The sequence below is a fragment of the Pogona vitticeps genome, chromosome 2, assembly GCF_051106095.1.
Source record: "Pogona vitticeps strain Pit_001003342236 chromosome 2, PviZW2.1, whole genome shotgun sequence".
NCBI classification, from domain to species: Eukaryota; Metazoa; Chordata; class Lepidosauria; order Squamata; family Agamidae; genus Pogona; species Pogona vitticeps.
The window spans coordinates 1,060,878-1,081,803 of NC_135784.1; the positions used below are offsets into that span (position 1 = coordinate 1,060,878).

General features: G+C 46.7%; 2 protein-coding genes and 1 long non-coding RNA gene across 4 annotated transcripts in view; 2 read left to right on the plus strand and 1 right to left on the minus strand.

Annotated features, from left to right (window-relative positions):
• Positions 1 to 20,926, plus strand: part of LOC144587199 (uncharacterized) — a 263,842-nt gene that overhangs the window by 168,305 nt on the left and 74,611 nt on the right. Inside the window, exon 1 of one of the 2 annotated variants that reach the window (XM_078386969.1) lies at positions 16,879 to 16,971. The exons of the other annotated variant lie outside the window; for it this stretch is intronic. The gene's annotated coding sequence lies outside the window, so the exon portion shown is untranslated. Of the gene's footprint in view, positions 1 to 16,878; positions 16,972 to 20,926 lie in introns of those variants that run through there. 2 annotated transcript variants of the gene reach the window in all.
• Positions 1 to 20,926, plus strand: part of LOC144587304 (uncharacterized) — a 28,059-nt gene that overhangs the window by 4,248 nt on the left and 2,885 nt on the right. Inside the window, exon 2 of the mRNA XM_078387381.1 lies at positions 9,436 to 9,439. Within this exon, the coding sequence (XP_078243507.1) occupies positions 9,436 to 9,439 (4 nt within the window). The remainder of the gene's footprint in view (positions 1 to 9,435; positions 9,440 to 20,926) is intronic.
• LOC144587322 (uncharacterized) lies at positions 11,876 to 20,805 on the minus strand. The gene is made up of 3 exons (XR_013542477.1): positions 20,673 to 20,805; positions 16,578 to 18,695; positions 11,876 to 14,195 (listed from the first exon to the last, which is right to left on the minus strand). It is a non-coding gene; the product is annotated as an uncharacterized LOC144587322 (long non-coding RNA).

A 20,926-nucleotide genomic window follows, 5' to 3' on the forward strand; every position in this document is an offset into this window, starting at 1 on the left:
TTGGATTTAGTATATTTAAGTATGGAACCTTGAAATGATGTAAATAAAACAGAATTAATACGTTTTGGAATTGCCTGGAATCATTGCAACCATGAAAAGACTCCCTATGAGATACCCAGATGAGCCTCATCTTGTCACGAATAGTCTTTGTGAGGGAGAAGGTCAGGATGAACTCATCCTGACTGGAGTGCCATCTTTTCCTGAGGAGAGGATAGAGATCGCAAGAGAATAAAGCCCCAGAGAAAGAACATATGACCCATCAGAGAAGCGACAGCTCCGTGGGGAGAACAGGATGATAGATATCAGATGAGAAGGATCACAGAGAAAAGCAGGAAAATATAGACATAGGTCCGGGTGAAGAATCAAAGGTTCAGAGCAGTGAAGGGATGGGAGAGTATGGAAATAAAGAGCTGAGGTGTCTAAGGTGGACGTTTGAGTGAGGGAAGCATAAGACCCATCAGAGGGAGGGAAGGATCCACCGGGTGAGGGAACGTTAGGAGTGGTGGAGGTGAAGGAGGAAAAAGAAAGAAAGAAGACAGGAAGACGGAAGAGAAATATATCGGAAGGATAAATCAAGAAAGGGGACAGCAGACGTTGGAGAGACAGGAAGGCAAAAGAAGGAGAGAATATTACCTCAAGGCTGGAAGTGGATATTGTGACGGTAGCGATGATGTCATCTGCCTGTCATTGCTGTGGCTAGGGTTTATCTGCCTATAGCATGATGGGAGGAGGGACTTCAGAGGGTGGAGCCATGGTATTTAAGGGGGGAGTGAATGTGGTGTGAGTCAGATAGGGTCTAAGATAGGGTCTATGATAGGGACAAGATATGAACCAGATAGGGTTTGGATAGGGACCTGATAGGGACTTAGGGAGTTAGGGCTTGTGCATGTTATGAAGTACTCTGTTAGTGAAGGTCTGAGAGAGAGTGTGTATGAGAGGATACTTTAATATTACAGATTGCCTTTTATTTTTAAATTGATAAAGTGATTTACCATTCCTTTTGTTCTCACAAATAAACATACGTTTTTATTTTGAAAATCATACTTTTGTATGAAGAGTCTTATGAAGGAATGGTTGGTGGCAGCGTGAATATAGTGTGTATGTGAGAGTGACGTGGAAGCTCCTTTGTGACCTGTGAGAATGGAGAATCCCTGGACCAAAGAGTGGGAGAAATTGATGATCCCTCATGAAGAGGCGGAAAGGAGAAATAAGACCTGAGAAGCCCCCCCTATTGGGGAGAGAAAGAGCAGAGAGTGGGGCAGAAAGATGAGGGAGGAGAGAGGCAAGCTAGCCAAAGAGAGAAAGGGAGAGATGGAACAGCCCCTCAGAAACAGCTTTTGGCAGGACCCCAGTGGGTCAGTTGTCTTTTTTGAACCCACAAGGGAAATCGCACATCTCCAGACGTCTGAGAATACTGAACCCCCACAGCCTGGTTTCCTTGTGGGAAGCACCCTTTTTTTGCCATCATATCAGCACTGATGAATCGTAGAATCTCTTCCTTGCTTGGGAAGTCTGTAAATTTCTGGTAGGAGTCCTGTGGAGGCAGGTATCCTAACAAAGTTCATAGATATCAAAGACCTCATACAGGAAGAGGCAATGGAAATGCATAGGACATAAGAGGACCTTTAAGAAAAGCAGTCATCTTTTTACTCATCCAAGATCTCATACGAAGGGGAAACCCACTGCTCAAGTGAAACTGCTACCATATTTTCCCGATAGTAAGCCCTACCCTGAATATAAGCCCTAGCATGATTTTTCAAGATGATTGTAATATAAGCCCTACCCTGAAAATAAGCCCTAGTGAAGTGAAGCTCCAGCCTCCACCAGGGACTCGCTGGGACCCTCCTGAGCCCTCGATAGAGATTCGAAACTTCTTCCCCTCCTCTCCCCCTTTCCTCGCTCGCAGAGGGGCTGGGCAGCCAGAGAGGAGGAGCTGCTCCTTTTCTCCTATGTTCCCAGTGACTCTTTGGGATCATCCTCTGCAGTGTGCGCTCTTCCGCCCCCCCCCCACTCAGAGTGTGCCCAGGTGAGGCTAACAAAGCACAAGGTTGGAGGGAGGGAGTTGATTTCCAACTTCTGCCCCCTGCCCTGCCTTTATTTCCCACACCTCCCCTCTTTCTCCTACCATAACTTTTTAAACCCTCCTCTTGTTCGGCTCCCTCTTCGGTGCTGCTGGAAGGGCCATGTGTGGAAGCCACTGCCGCCCTTTCCTCAACTGGGCTTGCCAGCTTCAGAACCCCTTCCACATCAATGCCTCCCCCTCCACTGCTGCTGTTGTTCCTCGCAAAACCAACCCAGGGCCTGCCAGCCCCAATGGGATCCTTGGCCCAGGCACCGCCACCGGAGGAACCGGAGCCACCACCGTGGTTACTCCTTTCATCAGCAGAGGCCCCTCTGGAGGAAGTGGCACCAGGTACTGTTAGCCCAGAATTTTAGGTTCGGAACTCCGGCGCAGTCAACAGACAAAGATGCACAATCAGCTGCGATAAAATCTTTATTAGAAACTACAGCTTTTGTCTTAAAAGCAGAGAAAAGGCTCCGAATAGAAAGTGCATAGATATTTTATAAGGTTTCTACACAAAAAGCCATAAAGTGAAATATTCTTATTGGTTCTTGGACCTGAAAACTTGGATCCTCCTTCCCATTGGTCCAAGACGTTCCGTACGTCTAGATTATTGGCTATACCTGAATATCCGTACTCTGCCCAGTGTTCCTTTGACCCAGGGTCATGTTATACCCCAAAAATGCCTGCAAGTCTGAAGAGGATGTTCCTTGGTTCTCCTTATCTCATTGATATGTTTATGTAGCATTTACTGGGCCTCAATGTATGGCCTTCAGGAACAGTGAAATATAGATGCCTTGCTTCCTCCCTACGCATACCATCTCTGCCCATTTGTCTCCTAAATTGTTGTGTTCACTGAAGAGAGAAAAGATGCCTTGTTTGGGAAACAAAACTTAAATGTTATCTCATTGGGGCTCATTGTGGTGTGATATTCCAACTTCCTTGTCTTAATGATATATGTAGGTTACCAAGCAGGGCCAGATCTACAGACTTCAGCTTCCATCTCCCTGCTGGTTTTTATGTTTTGACTATTTTGGAGTGCTCCAACCCTGGAGGCATTCAAGAAAAACTTAGCTCCTCACCTGGCAGATCTGCTTGGACCATATTCCTGCCTTGAGCAGCGGGTTGGACTTGATGGCCTTGTAGGCCCCTTCCAACTTCCCTTTTCCATGATTCTATGGTTCTAAATCCCCTTCATGGATTGCTGCCTTGTCGTGGCGAAGGGGCTTGAGCAACTCAGAGAAGCTATGGGCTATGCCATGCAGGGCCACCCAAGACGGACAGGACATATTGGAGAGTTCCGACTAAACTTAATCCACCTGGAGTAGGAACTGGCAATTCCACTCCAGTATCTTTGGCAAGAATGCCCCATGATCAGAAACAAAAGGCTAAAAGATATGACGCTGGAAGATGGGCCCCTCAGGTCAGAAGGCGTCCAACATACTACTGAGGAAGAGCGGAGGACAAGTACAAGTAGCCCCAGAGCTAATGAAGTGGTTGGGCCAAAGCCGAAAGGACGCTCAGCTGTGGACGTGCCTGGAAGTGAAAGGAAAGTCCGATGCTGCAAAGAAAAATATTGCATAGGAACCTGGAATGTAAGATCTATGAACCTTGGGAAGCTGGAGGTGATCAAACAGGAGATGGCAAGAATAAACATTGACATCCTGGGCGTCAGTGAACTAAAATGGACAGGAATGGGTGAATTCAAATCAGATGATTACCACGTCTACTATTGTGGGCAAGAATCCCGTAGAAAGAATGGAGGAGTCCCTCATAGTCAACAAAAGAGTGGGTAAAGCTGTAATGGGATACAATCTCAAAAATGATAGAATGATGTCAATACGAATCCAAGGCAGACCATTCAACATCACAATAATCCAAGTATATGCACCAACCTCCATTGCTGAGGAGACTGAAATTGAACAATTGTTTGAAGATTTACAACGCCTTCTAGAACTGACCCCAAAGAAAGATGTTCTTCTCATTCTAAGGGACTGGAATGCCAAAGTAGGGAGGAACAACAGGGAAGTTTGGCCTTGGAGTTCAAAATGAAGCAGGGCAAAGGCTAATAGAGTTTTGTCAAGAGAACAAGCTGGTCATCATAAACACTCTCTTCCAACAACACAAGAGGCGACTCTACACATGGAAATCACCAGATGGGCAATATTGAAATAAGATTGATTATATTCTCTGCAGCCAAAGATGGAGAAGCTCTATACAGTCAGCAAAAACAAGACCGGGAGCTGATTGTGGCTCTGATCATCAGCTTCTCATAGCAAAATTCAAGCTTAAACTGAAGAGAGTAGGAAAAGCCACTGGGCCACTCAGGTATAATCTAAATCAAATCCCTTATGATTACACAGTGGAGGTAAAGAACAGATTTAAGGAACTAGATTTGGTGGACAGAGTGCCTGAAGAACTTTGGATAGAGGCTCGTAACATTGTCCAGGAGGCAGCAACGAAAACCATCCCAAAGAAAAGGAAATGCAAGAAAGCAAAGTGGCTGTCCAAGGAAGCCTTACAAATAGCAGAGAGGAGAAGGGAAACAAAATGCAGGGGGGATAGGGAAAGTTACAGAAAATTGAATGCAGATTTCCAAAGAATAGCAAAGAGAGACAAGAGAGCCTTCTTAAATGAACAATGCAAAGAAATAGAGGAAAATAACAGAAAAGGAAAAACCAGAGATCTGTTCAGGAAAATTGGAGGTATCAGAGGACCCTTTGGTGCAAGAACGGACATGATAAAGGTCAAAAATGGAAGGGACCTCACAGAAGCAGAAGACATCAAGAAAGGGTGGCAAGAATACACAGAGGAATTATATCAGAAAGATTTGGATATCCTGGACAACCCAATGTAGTTGCTGACCTTGAGCCAGACATCCTGGAGAGTGAAGTCAAGTGGGCCTTAGAAAGCCTGGCTAACAACAAGGCCAGTGGAGGTGATGGCATTCCAGCTGAACTATGTAAAATCTTAAAAGATGATGCTGTTAAGGTGCTACATTCAATATGCCAGCAAGTTTGGAAAACTCAACAGTGGCCAGAGGACTGGAAAAGATCAGTCTACATCCCAATCCCAAAGAAAGGCAGTGCCAAAGAATGCTCCAACTACCGTACAATTGCATCATTTCACATGCTAGCAAGGTTATGCTCAAAATCCTGCAAGGTAGGCTTCAGCAGTATGTGGACCGAGAACTCCCAGAAGTACAAGCTGGATTCTAAAGGGGCAGAGGAACTTGAGACCAAATTGCTAACATGCACTGGATTATGGAGAAAGCCAGAGAGTTCCAGAAAAACATCTACTTCTGCTTCATTGATTATGCAAAAGCCTTTGATTGTGTGGACCACAGCAAACTAATGGCATGTCCTTAAAGAAATGGGCGTGCCTGACCACCTTATCCATCTCCTGAGAAACCTATATGTGGGACAGGAAGCAACAGTTAGAACTGGATATGGAACAGCTGATTGGTTCAAAATTGGGAAAGGAGTACGACAAGGCTGTATATTGTCTCCCTGCTTATTTAACTTATATGCGGAATACATCATGCGAAAGGCCGGACTGGATGAATCCCAAGCTGGAATCAAGATTGCCGGAAGAAATATCAACAACCTCCGATATGCAGATGATACCATTCTGATGGCAGAAAGTGAGGAGGAACTAAAGAACCTTGTAATGAGGGTGAAAGAGGAGAGTGCAAAAAACGGTCTTAAACTCAACATCAAAAAACTAAGATCATGGCCACTGGCCCCATCACATCCTGGCAAATAGAAGGGGAAGATATGGAGGCAGTGACAGATTTTACCTTCTTGGGCTCCATAATCACTGCTGATGGAGACAGCAGCCACGAAATTAAAAGACACCTGCTTCTTGGGAGGAAAGCGTTGATAAACCTTGACAGCATCTTAAAAAGCAGAGACATCACCTTGCCAACAAAAGTCCGAATAGTCAAAGCTATGGTTTTTCCTGTTGTGATGTATGGAACTGAGAGTTGGACCATAAAGAAAGCAGACCGCCGAAGAATTGATGCCTTTGAAATGTGGTGCTGGAGGAGGCTCTTGAGAGTTCCCTGGACTGCAAGGAGAACAAACCTATCAATTCTAAAGGAAATCAACCCTGAGTGCTCACTGGAAGGACAGATCCTGAAGCTGAGGCTCCAGTACTTTGGCCATCTCATGAGAAGAGAGGACTCCCTGGAAAAGACCTTAATGTTGGGAAAGTGTGAAGGCAAGAGGAGAAGGGGACGACAGAGGATGAGATGGTTGGACAGTGTCACCCAAGCAACCAACATGAATCTGACCCAACTCCGGGAGGCAGTGGAAGACAGGAGGGCCTGGCGTGCTCTGGTCCATGGGGTCACGAAGAGTCGGACACGACTAAACGACTAAACGAAACGAATGTTTCTAAATGGGCCGCCTGCTAATTGAAAGGTGAGGGACTGGAAGGTGTGAAATATAGGCCTTTGACTTAATACAAAAATCAAGAGAGAGTTAATATAGGAAATAACAAATAGAATAAGATTTTATACTTCAAGACTGTTATGTGCAGAAATATCTGCATGGAGTATAAATAACTCTCCCACAAGCTCTGAGGTAAATTCAAGGAAAAAGCTTTATTTTCTCACTGCAGCAGCGTGGAAGTTCAAGTTGGAAATCCCCCCCCCCCAAGAACTTCCAAATAAATGAGGTAGCAGCATAGATTTATATACCAAAATCCACTAACTGTCTCATCGACCAATTGGCGAATGAACTTCCATTCCAGCTAATTAATTTCCCATTATTCCACCCCTTTGCCACCTGAATCAAACCCTCCTCCTGATTATCCAGCCCCCTTTTGTTTATGTATATGATTAATGTCTCCCTAATTTCAGCAATCAGTAAATGTTATTTTCAAACTCCATGTTTTAGTACATTAGGTTATACCAGGTCAACTGACAGTAATTATGCTTACCCAACTTCCCATTTTCACCCTTGACCAGAACATATCTGCTGTAACAAACATCCGTCTTCCTCTCTGTGTTTAAGTTCAATTCCTCTTTTTTGTGTTAGTCAAAGATTCAGAGTGGGATGTCACCAGCAGGCCAATGACACGGCCACTCTGTCTCTCCTGCCGTCTTTCTGTGATGGATCCTGGCCTGTCCCTTGAGTGCTGCCTGGCTGCTGTTGTGAGGTGGACAAGGGACAACCAACTTGAGGCTGAACCCAGACAAGACGGAGGTTGTCTGGGTGGATGCCACGGTTGTCGATGGTCTGGGTGGTTCTCTTTCCTTTGGTGGGGCCACCCACTCTGCCCAGGACGATGGGCGCAGTTTGAGACATAGGTGGTCAGTGAACGATCCGATAGCCTCCAGGGTCTGATCCACCTGTTTCCATGTTAGATTGTTAACTGGACACCCAGGTCTCTCACCACATTGGTCCATGGACAGGTAGACCCAAGAATAGACTACTGCCATGCTTTTTATGTAGGGCTGCCCACGAGGCTGCTCAGGAAACTCCAGCATGCCCAGAACGTGGTGGCCAGACTTGTGGGTGGAGTTCATCAATACCACCATGTCTCCCCAGTTCTGCCTGCCTTGCACTGGTAACCTGTCCACTTCCGAGCCAGTTTCAGGGTGATGGTTCCAACCGCTAAAGTTCTAAGTGTTTTGGCACTTTAGGACCTGGTTGGACACCTTTTTTCCAGTGAGAACTGCCCAGATGGGACGTCTTGAGGGTGTTGACCCTGAGAGATAGGCCTGGAGGAAGAAAAATAGGGGGCGGGACTTTTCAAGGTTCGAACCGCTATTAATGAATCAACTACCCCCACTCCCGGGACATTTGCCTGGCCCCCTCACTGATAATATTTAAAAATCTCTAAAAACATTGTTGAGACAGGCTCAATGGAAACCCATTGAAATTACCGGGCTCAAGGTATCTTCACTGCCATTTTAATACCGTATGTCCCCGAAAACAAGACAGGGTCTTGTATTAATTTTTGCTCCAAAAAAAATCAGTAGGTCTTATTTTCAGGAGATTTTTCATTTTTTTTTTCATGTACAGTGGGGTCTCAACTTACGAACTTAATCCGTATTGAAAGGTGGTTCGTAGGTCGAAAAGTTTGTACAGTGGACCCTTGACTTACAGACGACTTGACTTACAGACTTTTTGAGTTACAGACTTCTCTGGCCGCAAAATTTAGGTTTGACTTGCAGACTGAGATTTGACTTACAGACCAGAAAAAACCAAAATGGAACAAAAACGGCCTGTTATGGGATTAATCGGTTTTCAATGCACTGTAGGTCAATGGAGACTTGACTTACAGACTTTTTGACTTGAGAACTGCCTTCCAATACGGATTAAGTTCTCAAGTCAAGACCCCACTGTAGGTCGAGCATTTCCCATAGGAATGCTTTGAAAACCATTTAATCTGTATCTGCTCTTTTCCGTCCGTAGAAAGTAATGGGAAGCTGCTATTCTGCCTTCTGCCACTAGAGGGGGATATTTTTTTCCCTTAGGTTTAGGAAATGAAGCCAATTTAAAATCATGTTTTAAAGCAGGGGTGTCCAACCTTTCACCTTCCCTGGGCCACAATGGAAGATGAAAATTTGGTTTGGGCCACACATACATTTGGTTTGGGCCGCATGGGGGGGGCAGCCCTAGCTGTCCTCTGCAGCCCTGCTCCAAACGCGCTTATCAATCTCAGACAGCGGAGGCTGCCAGCTTCGACTCCGGCAGCGTCATGGGGCCGGAAGAGGGTCCACCTATTGACAGGGACGGCGCAATGCAGTCATGCAGCCCCCCTGTCCCCTCCCCTCTCCTTCCTTCCTTACCTCTCTCCCCCTCTACTGTTGTGACATGCCCCGTGCCACATTCCGGCTGCAAGCACCAGCAATGTATCTTGAAACTTTCTTTAAAAATAAAAAATTGCACTGGGCCGCATTATGAGCTGACCTGGGCCGCATGCGGCCCTCGGGCCGCAGGTTGGACAAGCCTGTTTTAAAGCATGTTGTGCTGATTTTTTCAGTGCAAAGACATACAGGCAGGCTTTTTAGGTGCTGAGCAAGCCTCCCCAAGCCTCTTCAGAGCCAGCCCATCAGCTGATAGGCGGGGAGAGGAGGGTGCAGGAGCGGGGGGGGGGGGGGGTTAAGCACAAAATGGCTGCCAGGCTCCCTTCTGGTGTGGACCTTTTAGCTGTTTCCTGCTCTTTTTCCTGCTGTTTGGGGGCTACCAAGGCCTGGTGACTTTCTTTTATTTTTAAGTTTCTGACCCTTCTTTCCCCTCCAGAAGCCTCTAAGGGGAGGGAGGGGGCACTTTTTTCCCTGTTCTTAACTCGAGGGAAGTTCTTATGTTGAGTCCTTTTTTACCCTATAGGGCAGGTTCGTAAGTTGAATTGTTCTCAAGTAGGGTCGTTCGTAAGTCGAGACCCCACTGTACAACCATCTACATTGATTCAAATACAACCATGTCATCTTCTTCTCATTGCTGCATGAGGGTGGAAGGAGGGGTTTCACTTCACTGGGACTTATTTTGGGGGTAGGGCTTGCTTGACAAGCACTCTGAAAAATCATACTAGGGCTCATTTTCAGGTTAGGTCTTATTTTCGGGGAAATGGTATATAATTGTTCAGCTGTTCTGTATTTTTGTGATGGGTTGTGGGTTTTTCCCCCCTCAATTTTTTATTCTTCTCAATGGGGGTAGGATTTTGGGGAAGGGAATTTAGAATTAGGGGGTAGATGTGGATGTCAATCATTCAAACATGGCATGTGTTTATATTTAAAATGCGCAACTTGGCAATGGCTGGGAATAACAGAGAAAAGACAAAGTGTCAGATATCGACACCATCTAAGATCACAGCATTGTGATCACATTGCAAGTGTATTTGCAATTTGAAAGGTAAAAATTGTAGGCAATGTAAGCATGGATTATAGGACGGATTTCCTATACTTTCCTGTGCTTATGAGAGGATTCAATTCATTGCAGACTTCCTTAGAGAAAAGTGGCCGTGTCAATGTTCCTTTTTTCTTTTTGTTGAATGATTTTTACCTTTACTGTACTTTAATTTCTCTGTTTGCCACCGAGATGGGTGATATTTAAAAGATTTGTACTGTGTACCATTGAAAAAAAATCTCCCAATAAAACACAGCCTTTCAGAGGCCTTGTGCGGTTTGCAAAAAATATTTCTATACTTCCTGCTATTTGCCCTCATCTTGCCTTTGAATTGATGCAAGATGCCTCCTTATTCGTTGTTCATCATGTTTATGATGTCAACCCCCTTTGCATACTCAATTCTTTTCAACTGTAAATGGGGTCTTTCATTGTCGCAATGTCACCTGGGTTCCTTCTCCAGGAGAAAGGCAGGGCGAAGATATTTTAAATAAATAAATAAATAGTGTTACAGTCAACTGGCTGCTCACAGTCAGCCTTTGATCCCAGCGGATCCTGGCAGCCCGCTCAAGACTGACTCAGCCTTCCATCCTTTCAAGGTCGGCAAAAGGAGCTTCCAGCTTGTTCGGGGTGGGGGCCAATGTGTAGCCTGCCTCATTAAATGGTAAACTGCCCAGAGAGGGCTTTAAGCCACCAAGACTCAGGGGGCGGGTGGCCATGGGAAAGCCCCCTTTGAACACCTTATGTACCTCAGGAACCCTATTCGGGAGCCCCAAAAGTTGAACTTTGAACGAAGGAGTTCAGCAAAAACTCCTGTCATTGAACAGCCCTTGTCCAGCTTTTGTGAGCTCAGGGCTGTGGCTTCTCCCTCCCTCCCAGATTTAATTTCAGCGGGGAAAATTTCTTTTTTTGGAGCCTGACCGCCAGGATTCTCCCCCTGGAGAGAACTGGGAAGATAAGAGATTGCGGACGCTGTCGCTTCCAGGGTCCGGGCACTCACCAACTCCCGAGGTCACAGATTCCATTGTTGTACTGTACTTCTCTAACAGTTAAGAAGTATCTCCTGCACCTTGGGAGGATCGAGAACAGATCCTGCCCCTCCTCTGTAGGACAGCCTTTCAAACATTTGAAAAATGCTATCATATCATCCCTCAGTCCTCTTTTCTCAAGGCTAAACAGGCCCAGTTCTTTCAGCCTTTCCCCCTAAGGCTTGGTTTCCAGTCCCTCCTATCATCCTCATCGCCCTCCTCTGAACTTGTTCCCATTTGTAGGCATCCCTCCTGAAGTGGGTCCAGAAGTGGACACAATCCTCAAGGCGAGGCCTCACCCGTGCCGAATAGAGGGGGACTAGCACCTTGAGGGATTTGGAAACTCTACTTCTATTAGCCAGCATTTTAATTAAATAGTATTTAGCTGGCTATATCAGCAGGATTTATTAATATTAGTCATCCTCCTCGGGAATTAAGGGTGGCTATAGCTGTAGGGAGTGGATCTTTCTCAGGGTGATGGGGAAGGGCAACTAGTGGGCAACAGAGGTAGTTCAACAACAACAGCTGTGACGACCCAGTTAACTTTTGTTAATACTGAGCAGAAGTTGGCAAGGCTAAACTAGAGATAGTGCTGAAAGATGAGACTCCCAGGCTGGAAAGGAATCTCTGGCATGGTTTCTCCACAATATCTATGATTTGATAAAAATTTCATTCATGGCTCCAAGCTCCCTTTGGAGAGGGAATTTTGGCTAGATATTGTTTGTTTGTTTGTTTGTTTCTAATATCCCACCCATCAAGACCGAAGTCTATTCTGGGCAACTAACAACACACATAAGGCAAGAGGAGAAGGGGGCGACAGAGGACAAGATGGCTGGACAGCGTCATTGAAGCAACCAACGTGAATTTGACCCAACTCCAGGAGGCAGTGGAAGACATTAGGCGTGCTCTGGTCCATGGAGTCACGAAGATTCGGATACGACTTAACAACTAAACAACAACAATAAAAACAACAGCATTCAAAAATAATAAAATAAAACAACATCAACACAATTGAAGATAGCACATATAATAGGTTTTGACAAGAGGGAAGGACTGCCTAAAGAGCCACGTCTTATGTTGGCTCTTAAAAATACCCAGTGAGGGAGCCAGACCAATTTGGGGAGGGGAGAGATTGTTCCAGAGGCGACGGGCCACTGCCGAGAAGGCCGGCTTTATTGTTCTTTCTCTTTGAGCCTCCCTTGGCATTAGGCTTAGTGGAGGGCATTCAAACTCCTGCCTCCCCCCCCCCCCGGTGCTCCCACTCCAAGCAGCTGGGGAAAATAAGAACAGGAGGACGTCATTGCCTGGAAGTGATATTTTGTAATTTAAAACAGGATTACAACGTCTCTCACAATAGCGGGGCAAGGCAGTGATATTTGTTGGCCTTATTTGGGCACATTAATGAGGATTAATGAATTATCTGGAAAAGACCCTAATGCTGGGAAAAGCTGAAGGCCGCAGGAAAAGAGGAAGGTCACACAGGAGATGGAGGGACTCCTTTAAAGGGAGTCAAGCAGAGGCTCCAGCCTGCCAGAGCTGAGCGGGGCTGTTGAGGACAGAGAGAGCATTTTTGGAGGTCACCTGTCTGTAGGGTCCCCATAAGTCAGAGGTGACTTGCCCCATAACAAAGACACTGTGAGGAAGGGTCAGGAGGAAAAGGCAGCCACCAACCGTCACAAAACATCTGGATGAATCAAAAGGGCTTAAAACCCTTTCCCAGACCTGAGTCGGCTGCGAATAAAGAGAGGAGAGCTTTGGGAGGCCACGGGATCATCGGGGGTCCAGAAGTGAACCGCAACCTTGTGAAGGGAAAGACCAGAAGTATCGGGTCTTTCTGGTGGAGCCGTCTCTCATAAAGACTTCCAGACAAACCCAGACTAGCCCAGCAACTACCCCGAGTCGTAAAAGGGATCAAGGCTCCGATACTCGAGATTTAGAAGAGGCAAAGCTGGAGGGGAAAGGGTGTCAAAAGCAGTGGACACCCGAGAACTAGAAGAGAGATGGAAAGGGTTAAAAAGAACTAAGCCTTATAAGGAAGAATTGGCGGGAAGGAAAGAGGTCCATGAGGTACTGGAGGAAGGGGGGCCGGGAGAAGTCAAGGGAGAACGAGACCTCCTCCCGGGAGGTTGGGAATGGATTTGGTTACAGGACTCGTGGACGGGAAAGTGGGAACAAGTCCGGGTGCCTAAAATTGAAGCCGAGAAGAGAAGGAAGAAAGGGTTACCTCACAAACCGTCGTATTGGGGTGAGTCGGAGACACGGGAATGGCGAAGGAAGATTAGGGAACAGAGAGGAGCTATTGCCAAGGAGCAAGAGGCCCGTCGAGAATGGCATTTAGAAGAACTGAGGAAGATGGGGCGTTGCCTGGACCTTGGGGTGACCGGACCGGAGAGGGAGACCCGTCCTGGGGGTGGATGGGAGATGAAGAGACCCTCCCGCTTGTGAGTCCGCTTGGCCCAGGTTCGGGAACCGAGGGTCAGGGAAGAGTTTGCGCCGGTCCGTGGGACCAGACTTTGGGCAACGTTCCAGAAGAGAGCTTTTTGTTACCCTTGCAAGAGCCGTTGCTAGAACAAGAGACTCAGTTAAATAAACATGTTATGGTTGAAACCCCGCTGGGTGAAATAATAAATGACAACAAGTTATCTGATCAAGCGTCTGCTGGTGTTTTATTAAAGAAAAGGGAAGCTCAACCTAACAACCTTTCACAAACGTAACAGCCATTAACAACCACTATATAAAAAATGCAACAATAACATTAAGGGAGTGTGAGGGTTTTTTGTCCATTTCAGACCCCTCCCGGCCGTTGTCCCTTTCTTTGGGGAGCCCGGCCAAAAACGAAAGGGGAGAATCAGATCATTTCAATACACCCAGAAAGCCGGAATGGATGCACAGCTGAGTCCTTTGGGTCTGTGGCTGCGGAGCCAGAGGTTGCGAGTTCAATTCCCCCACTGTGCCTCCTCGACAGGGGGTGGTTTGGGCTCCATCATCCAGAGGGTCGCTTCCAGCCCTGCCATTTTAAGATGATTATACAAGCCGAGCTCACAATCTCGGGCGTGTGCGGTGAGGGGAGTCAGACCCACAAAGGCACCCTCAAATAATAAACCTGTGGCTGGATTATTACTCCGGATCTACAACCACGTCAATTGGGGGGTTTGAGATGAGAATTTGAACCCAGGTCTCTGGAGTCTGTGGGAGGACAATCGGCGATACTTGGTTAATCATCACCACCAACATCAATGTCTCTGGAGTCTGTGGGACAACAATCAGAGAGACTTGGTTACATCATCATCATCACCACCACCATCAATGTCGATAACGTTAGGCTTCATGAATCGTGGCATGGAATGGATCCTTGTTCAGAGAGGACGAGGGTCCCCCTCTAGCCTGGGGGTCCCTCGTTGTTCTGCCCCCTTTCCCCAGTCCCATTTAAAACCAAAGGGGGTGATACCTCTGGGGCTCCCCTTCTCCCCAACCCTGCCCTTCCCCCACCCCCCATCCGGGCTCCCCTGCCCACTGCACCTGCCCTATAAACACCCCCCACTCCCCTGGCGACCCTCGCCAAAGGTGCCCCGGCTTAAGGCGGGGTGGGGGTGGTGATGCCTCATCATCTCCTCCTCGTCCTCCCTTCCCATCATCTCCTCCTCCTCTTTCCTACCCATCATTTCCTCGTCCTCCTCCGGTGTGTCTCTGGCGGCAGCATCGGGAGCCCCAAAGCTCAGCCCCCTCCCCAAAATGGGGGGGGCTCTTCCTGCCCCAAGCTTTCCTGGGCTGCCCTGTGTCTGGCAAGGGGTGTGTGTGTGTGTGTGTGTGTATGTCTCTCTGTGTGTGTCTGCATGTGTGTTGGTCAAAGCTTTGCACCCCCCCTGCCCAACAATCATCCTCCTTCCACCCTCCTTTCCCAGTTTCACCAATGCTTTCCTGTTTCTGGCTGAAGACAAGGCGAAATATTATTATTAAGAATAATGTTTTTTTAAATTTCTCTTCAAGTTTTGCCAGCTGCCTTTGGTCCCCTTATGGAAAGGAAGGAAGGAAGGAAGGAAGGAAGGAAGGAAGACACACAACAGAGGCACACTAGCCAAACCTCCAAATATTCTCATCCTTTTGCGGAGGTGGAAAAAAGCAAACAATTTTTTAAAAATACACACACACAGACACACAGACACAGACACACACACAGACACACACACAGACACCTTTCTTTTTACACTAAAAGGGATCCTTAGAAGAAGAAGAAGAAGGTCCTGCGCTCCGGGGGGGGGGGCAAAAGGGGGGGGTCCTCCTTGTGTTTAAAGGAGAAAAAGCCAAGGAGCCCAAGAGTTCCCAAGTTCGGAGAACAAGGGGAGGGGGGAGGGGCTGTGGGGGGGCGGGAGGGGGAGATCACGTGACCTTCTACTGGGAGGAGAGGGAAGAGGGGGGGAACCTAGAGCTACGAAAGGGGAAGAGAGACGCGCCACTCCTCGGGGCTCCTCCTTCTAGAGAGTCAATTTCTCTCCCCCTGAGAAGAAGTTCGGGGATTCGGGGGGGGGGGACCATCTCTTCCTCACCCCCACCCCCACCCCCAGACGTTTCTGCATGTTCCCCCCCTCCCTCCTTTCATTCATGAGAAACCCTTTTGGGGGAGGGGGAACCTAGAGCTACGAAAGAGAAGGAGCTCCTCTTCCTTTTTTCCGCCTTTCTCCAAACCGGAAGCGGAAGCGGTGGGAGGCCCCCCGTCTGTCTCCTCCCGTCTCTATGGTCTCCGGGGAAGGCGCGTGCCGAAGGGGTCTCCTCTGGAGTTTCCCGCCTCGGGACCTGCAAGGAGGTGAGCCATGGGGGGGCGTTGTTGTGGTTTGCAAAATATTGCCCGGAGGGGGGGGATTCTCCTTATTAGGGATCTTGGGGGGGGGGAGACGGAGGGGGGAGGTCGGGGATTTATCCAAACTCTGCCAGATTCTCCCTCCTGGTCTTCATCATCTTTGTCATCATCATCTACTTGGAGAGATCAGCCTCCGTGGCCGACTCAAGACCTCCCCTTCCAGCCAAGCCCTTCCATATCCAACCCCCCCACCCCGAAGTTTCCTCTTTCCTCCCCCCCCCGGGTGGACCCTCCTCCTTTGACCCCCCACTTTCTCTGCCTCTGCCCCCCTTTTCTGTCCCCCCCGCCTTCTGCTTCTCTCTCTCTCTCTCTGTCCCCCCCTCACCTTCCTCTTCCTCCTCTTCCTCCTGCCAAGCCCCCCCCCCGCTTCCCACCTAGGGAATCACAGCCTTAACCCCCCCTTTCCACACTTTTTCAGAAGGAGGGGGGTCTGGACTTTTTGGGGAACCCCATGTGTGTGGGGGAGGGCAGGGGGGAGAGCCTCGTTCCTTCCTCTCCTTCCTTTTCTTTCCCCCACAGCTACCGAGGCCTCCAGGATTCAGGAGAAAGTCGGGGGGGGGGGGGGAAGGTCTCCTCAGAGTAAGACGCAGGTTGAGCCTTTGGAAGAGGTTGTTTTGATGACAGATGAAGAACAAAGGGATATAAATAGTGATCACACACACACGCACACACACACACACACACACCCAAAGGGAGCTTCTCTCACGGAATTTCTCCTCAAGAGGCAAAACAACAACACGCCCCGGATTCTTTCTCTGCGAAACCCGAGATTTCACCTGCAATGGGACGGTTCAGGAGGTTTTCCTTCCATGGCTCTTCAAGGAGGGAATCCAGGAGAGAGGAGGGGAAAAAAATTAAAATAAAAAAGGGGAACTCCAACTGCTATGGGAGGCCATGAGTTGAAACGGTTTCTTTTCTTTTTTAAATTCGAGGACATCGTCTCTCTGGGCTTCCCAGTTCCCCTTTTCTGAATTGGGAGTCTGTCCCGGACTGCAGAAGGGAGAATATTTTCAACCCTTATTATGATTTCCCCTTTCAGCTGCTGGTCTTCCTTCAGGACCTGACTTCCTACTTCCTGAGGGGAAAACGGGATCTTCTGCATCCAGGCCAGAGAGCTCGCCCCACGGATGTCCTCCTTGAGATTTCTGGAAAACAAAAAGGTCTCTCCAGGTGAGGGTTTTTGGCCTCCTGGGTATAAACGTGCAGAAAACAAACAAGTGGGTCCCTTATAGATAGTTGGGGTCTGCCCACCTCCCCTTGATGACGTTCCTGTAGGATTCCCCCCACACTATCTGGAACAAAGTGTATTCCAAGTTCCTTGTCTTAATGATATATTTAGGTTACCAAGCAGGGCCAGATCTACGGACTTCAGCTTCCATCTCCCTGCTGGCTTTTATGTTTCGACTATTTTGGAGTGCTCCAACCCTGGAGGCATTCAAGAAAAACTTAGATCCTCACCTGGCAGATCTGCTTGGACTCTATTCCTGCCTTGAGCAGGGGGTTGGACTTGATGGCCTCATGGGCCCCTTCCAACTTCACTTTTCCATGATTCCATGGTTCTGTCTTGTGTTTGGCATCCGGGCAGCATTCCTAAATGGGCCCCCTGCTAGTTGGAAGGTGAGGGGCTGGAAGGTGTGTAGTATATAAGCCTCTGACTTAATACAAAAGTCAAGAGAGAGTTTTTATAGGAAATAACATGTAGAGTAAGATTTTGTACTTCAAGACCAGGAATAAAACTACTTTTGGCCATATCCAGGTATCACTGCCCACTTTTGAAATTCTGACAGTTGAAACAACGCTAAATTTAAATCTGCTTCTCTTTGTATAGCCATTCCTGGGCTTGGAGATGAACAAAAAGCAACACACAAAGGCAAAAGTCTAGATAGAACACATACAAATAACCCCCAAATAATAAGAATCACAATTCCAATTCCAACGTATCATAGGGTGGAGAAATCCAGCATTCATGAAGTTATCCAAGACCAATCCCATGAACCTGAATTCAACTCTTTTATCCCGAGTAGACATGGTCTAGAGGGGCGGGGTAAAAATCAAATTATAAAATAAAATAAAATATCCTCACAATTCAACTCTGCTAACACATCATGATCCCATGCTAGTCCTTTTGAGGTGTTCTGGTTCTGTCTTTGATTTATATTAGGCACACAGCCCACCACGATGCAGGAGCGTCCTATCAGTGGCTAACCTTTCTTGCAAAACCATGTTCTTCAGGGAAACTACTTCAGCCTGTAATTTTTGCTTGTCCCTCCGTAGTGACCTTCTCCAAGAGATCTATGGCTCCTGAAGTCTTCTATACAAATTCAGCTGAGGTGGGAATGTCTTTATAGTTAATTTTCTGAGGCATCTACTGCTGGAAAAATGGCTCCTTCGTACTTTGAGTCTCTGTGGAACCATTTCCAGGCCCCCAGAGACCTCCAGGTGACATGTGTGGCTCGAGGAGAAGAACTTGGATCTCCTTGAAATCCTTCTTCAAGAAGGGCCGTTCGGGCAGCAGAATCTGCCCTCTCCGAATCCCCCTTTCCCTCCCTCCCCATCCAGAGGCAAGTTTCCTGCTTATAACGTATTTAAGGAAGCTTTTGTTATTTCCCTTCTTATTGCTGGCCATACGTTCCATCAGTCCTTTCTTGGCCTTTTGTCTCATCTTCTTCCATGTCTTTTGCAGAGTTTGTGTTCCTTTTTGTTTTCCACAACCCACTGCTGTCTTCCTGACTGCATGCTGGTTTTTGTTTCAAGCTTGCCAAAACCTCTTCCTCAAAGGATGCGAGAGGCAGGATCTGGGGCCCTGGCTTCCTCCCCTCCCCATTGCTGAACTCACTGGGTCTTCTTACCCTGCCCTTGATGGCAGGAGGCAAGGACTGATAACTTGACCCCACCTGGAAGAGAATGTGCAGCATTCAGAATTCTTAATACAGTGGTGCCTCACTTAATACAGAAGAGCCTCGTGGCACAGTGGTTAAACCTCTGTACTGCAGCTAAAACTGTTCTCACGACCTGGGGTTCAAATCCCAGGTAGCCGGCTCAAGGTTGCCTCAGCCTTCTATCCTTCCGAGTACCCAGCTTGCTGGGGGGGCAATGTGTAGCCTGCATTATTAAATTGTAAACTACCCAGAGAATGCTTGAAGCGCTATAGGGCGGTATATAAGCAGCACGCTTTTTGCTTTAACGACTGCTCAGTTTAGAGATGAAATCGATTAGCGATGACTTTTTGGAGTGTTTTTGCGCTTCGTTTAGCGATGGTCCCTATGGGCGATTTTCGCTTAGCGATAGTTGGGACCATGCTTCGCAAAGCAATTAATTTTTTGGGTCCCCTGTTTTGGTTAACGATGGTTTAAACAGCCTTATGTTTGCTGTTTTTTAAATGTTTTCCCGTTATTATAAAGTTAAAGTTTAATGTTTCATATGTTTGAAATCATAAAGTGCACTTAATAAACCCTTTGTTAAACAAATTTAATTTTGTTCTGACTCTTTTTTAATTTGTTGTATTCCCCCCCCCCCCGATTGAGATGCATTGAATAGTTTTCAATGCATTTCAATTGGGGAACCGCGTTTTGCTTAGCGATGTTTCGTATGGTGATTTTCGCTTAAGGACGGCAATCCGTTCCTTTTGGAATGGATTGTCCGGTTTTCAATGCATTTCAATAGGAAACCCTGTTTCGCTTAGCGATGTTTTCACTTAGCAACAAATTTTTCAGAACAAATTAACATTGCTAAGCGAGGCACCACTGTATTTAATTTCATTCTGGTCAGATACCTTCTCCATTTCAATGTATAAATATTGGGTTTTTATTCTGACCAATCTGGTTTATCAAATAATTTTTTCCTCTCACCCAACTTGGTTTAGATCTCTCACTCCAGAGCCAGAGGTTGGGCATTCCCTTCCCTTCTATCTCTGCAGTTCTAGTAAACTATTAACTCAGTACTTATTTCTCTGACCATCTCTGCTTGCTCTCCTGTTTTCAGGAATGCCTCATGATTCTCTACCCATAAGAGGATCTTATAAATGCTACATCCCACCTCGTTCATGGACCTGTCCTTTCTCTTCTCCAGATGAAGGAGAATCTCTGCAGACTTTGTCCGTTCCCTATATTGCCCACTCGTTACTCTTTACCCATTCTCCAGTCCAATAATCGAGCTGCATCTCATTCATCGACATTAACTGTTCCTTTTCCAACACTGTCCCCCCCCTTGGTGTTCATTTTTGCTAACCAATCATTTAATTCAAATATATATTTTCTCTTTAATAAACATTGAGAAATTCCCTTTCTAATTTTCTGGAAAATTCACAACAGTTATCGGGGAGGATTAAAAAAGAGAATTAAAACTGGTCTTCAGTACAGTTTTCATTTTACATGAGAAAATTTGACCAAAGTCATCGGATCTTCCCAAAATCATTTAAGGAAGCAAAATTTTTCTTTTTAAAATCTTTTAATTTTTGTAACATTTATTCCTCCTTATCGTAGTCTATATAGTAATAATATCTTTCCTCCTTCTTCTATTAAAAAAAAGTCTCCTTAAGATGCATCTAGAACAGTGTTTCCCAAACTTTTTTCAGTTGTGACCAACTTGTATGATTGCTACGTAACCTGAAATTTTCATTAAAAGGCATTTTAAAGGGATAAATACTAAAATGAAAATAGATGTTTCAGAATCGAATTTTGAGCTAATAATTAAGGTAGGGCTGCATGTCTGCCTCTACCAAATACACGTTTCAGGTACTTTTTGGGTGTGGCAAATTTTCCTTCATGACTCCTCCCCCCAAAAGGTTTTTTAGTGAAGTGCCCCTCCCACCTCAAGGCCAAAGGAACACCCTCAGGTCCAGCCTCACGCCCACCCTGTTTCTCCTCCCTCACCTTTTTGCCTGTATTTCCTTCCTCCTCTGTGACTCAGTCAGAGGCAGAATGTGTTTCTCCTTATCCCTGCAGCTTTCTGAAGTGGTTGTTTCTCTTCTTTTTCTTATCTACCAGATGATGAACAGGAGAAGAACAATTGCCCAGGAACACCTGGGGCATCAGGTGCAGAAAGATATAAACAAGGGGGAAAACAGAGAATTGAACATCCAACTAGGCAGGAATGGATGTCACATGAAAGAACACACACAGGGGAA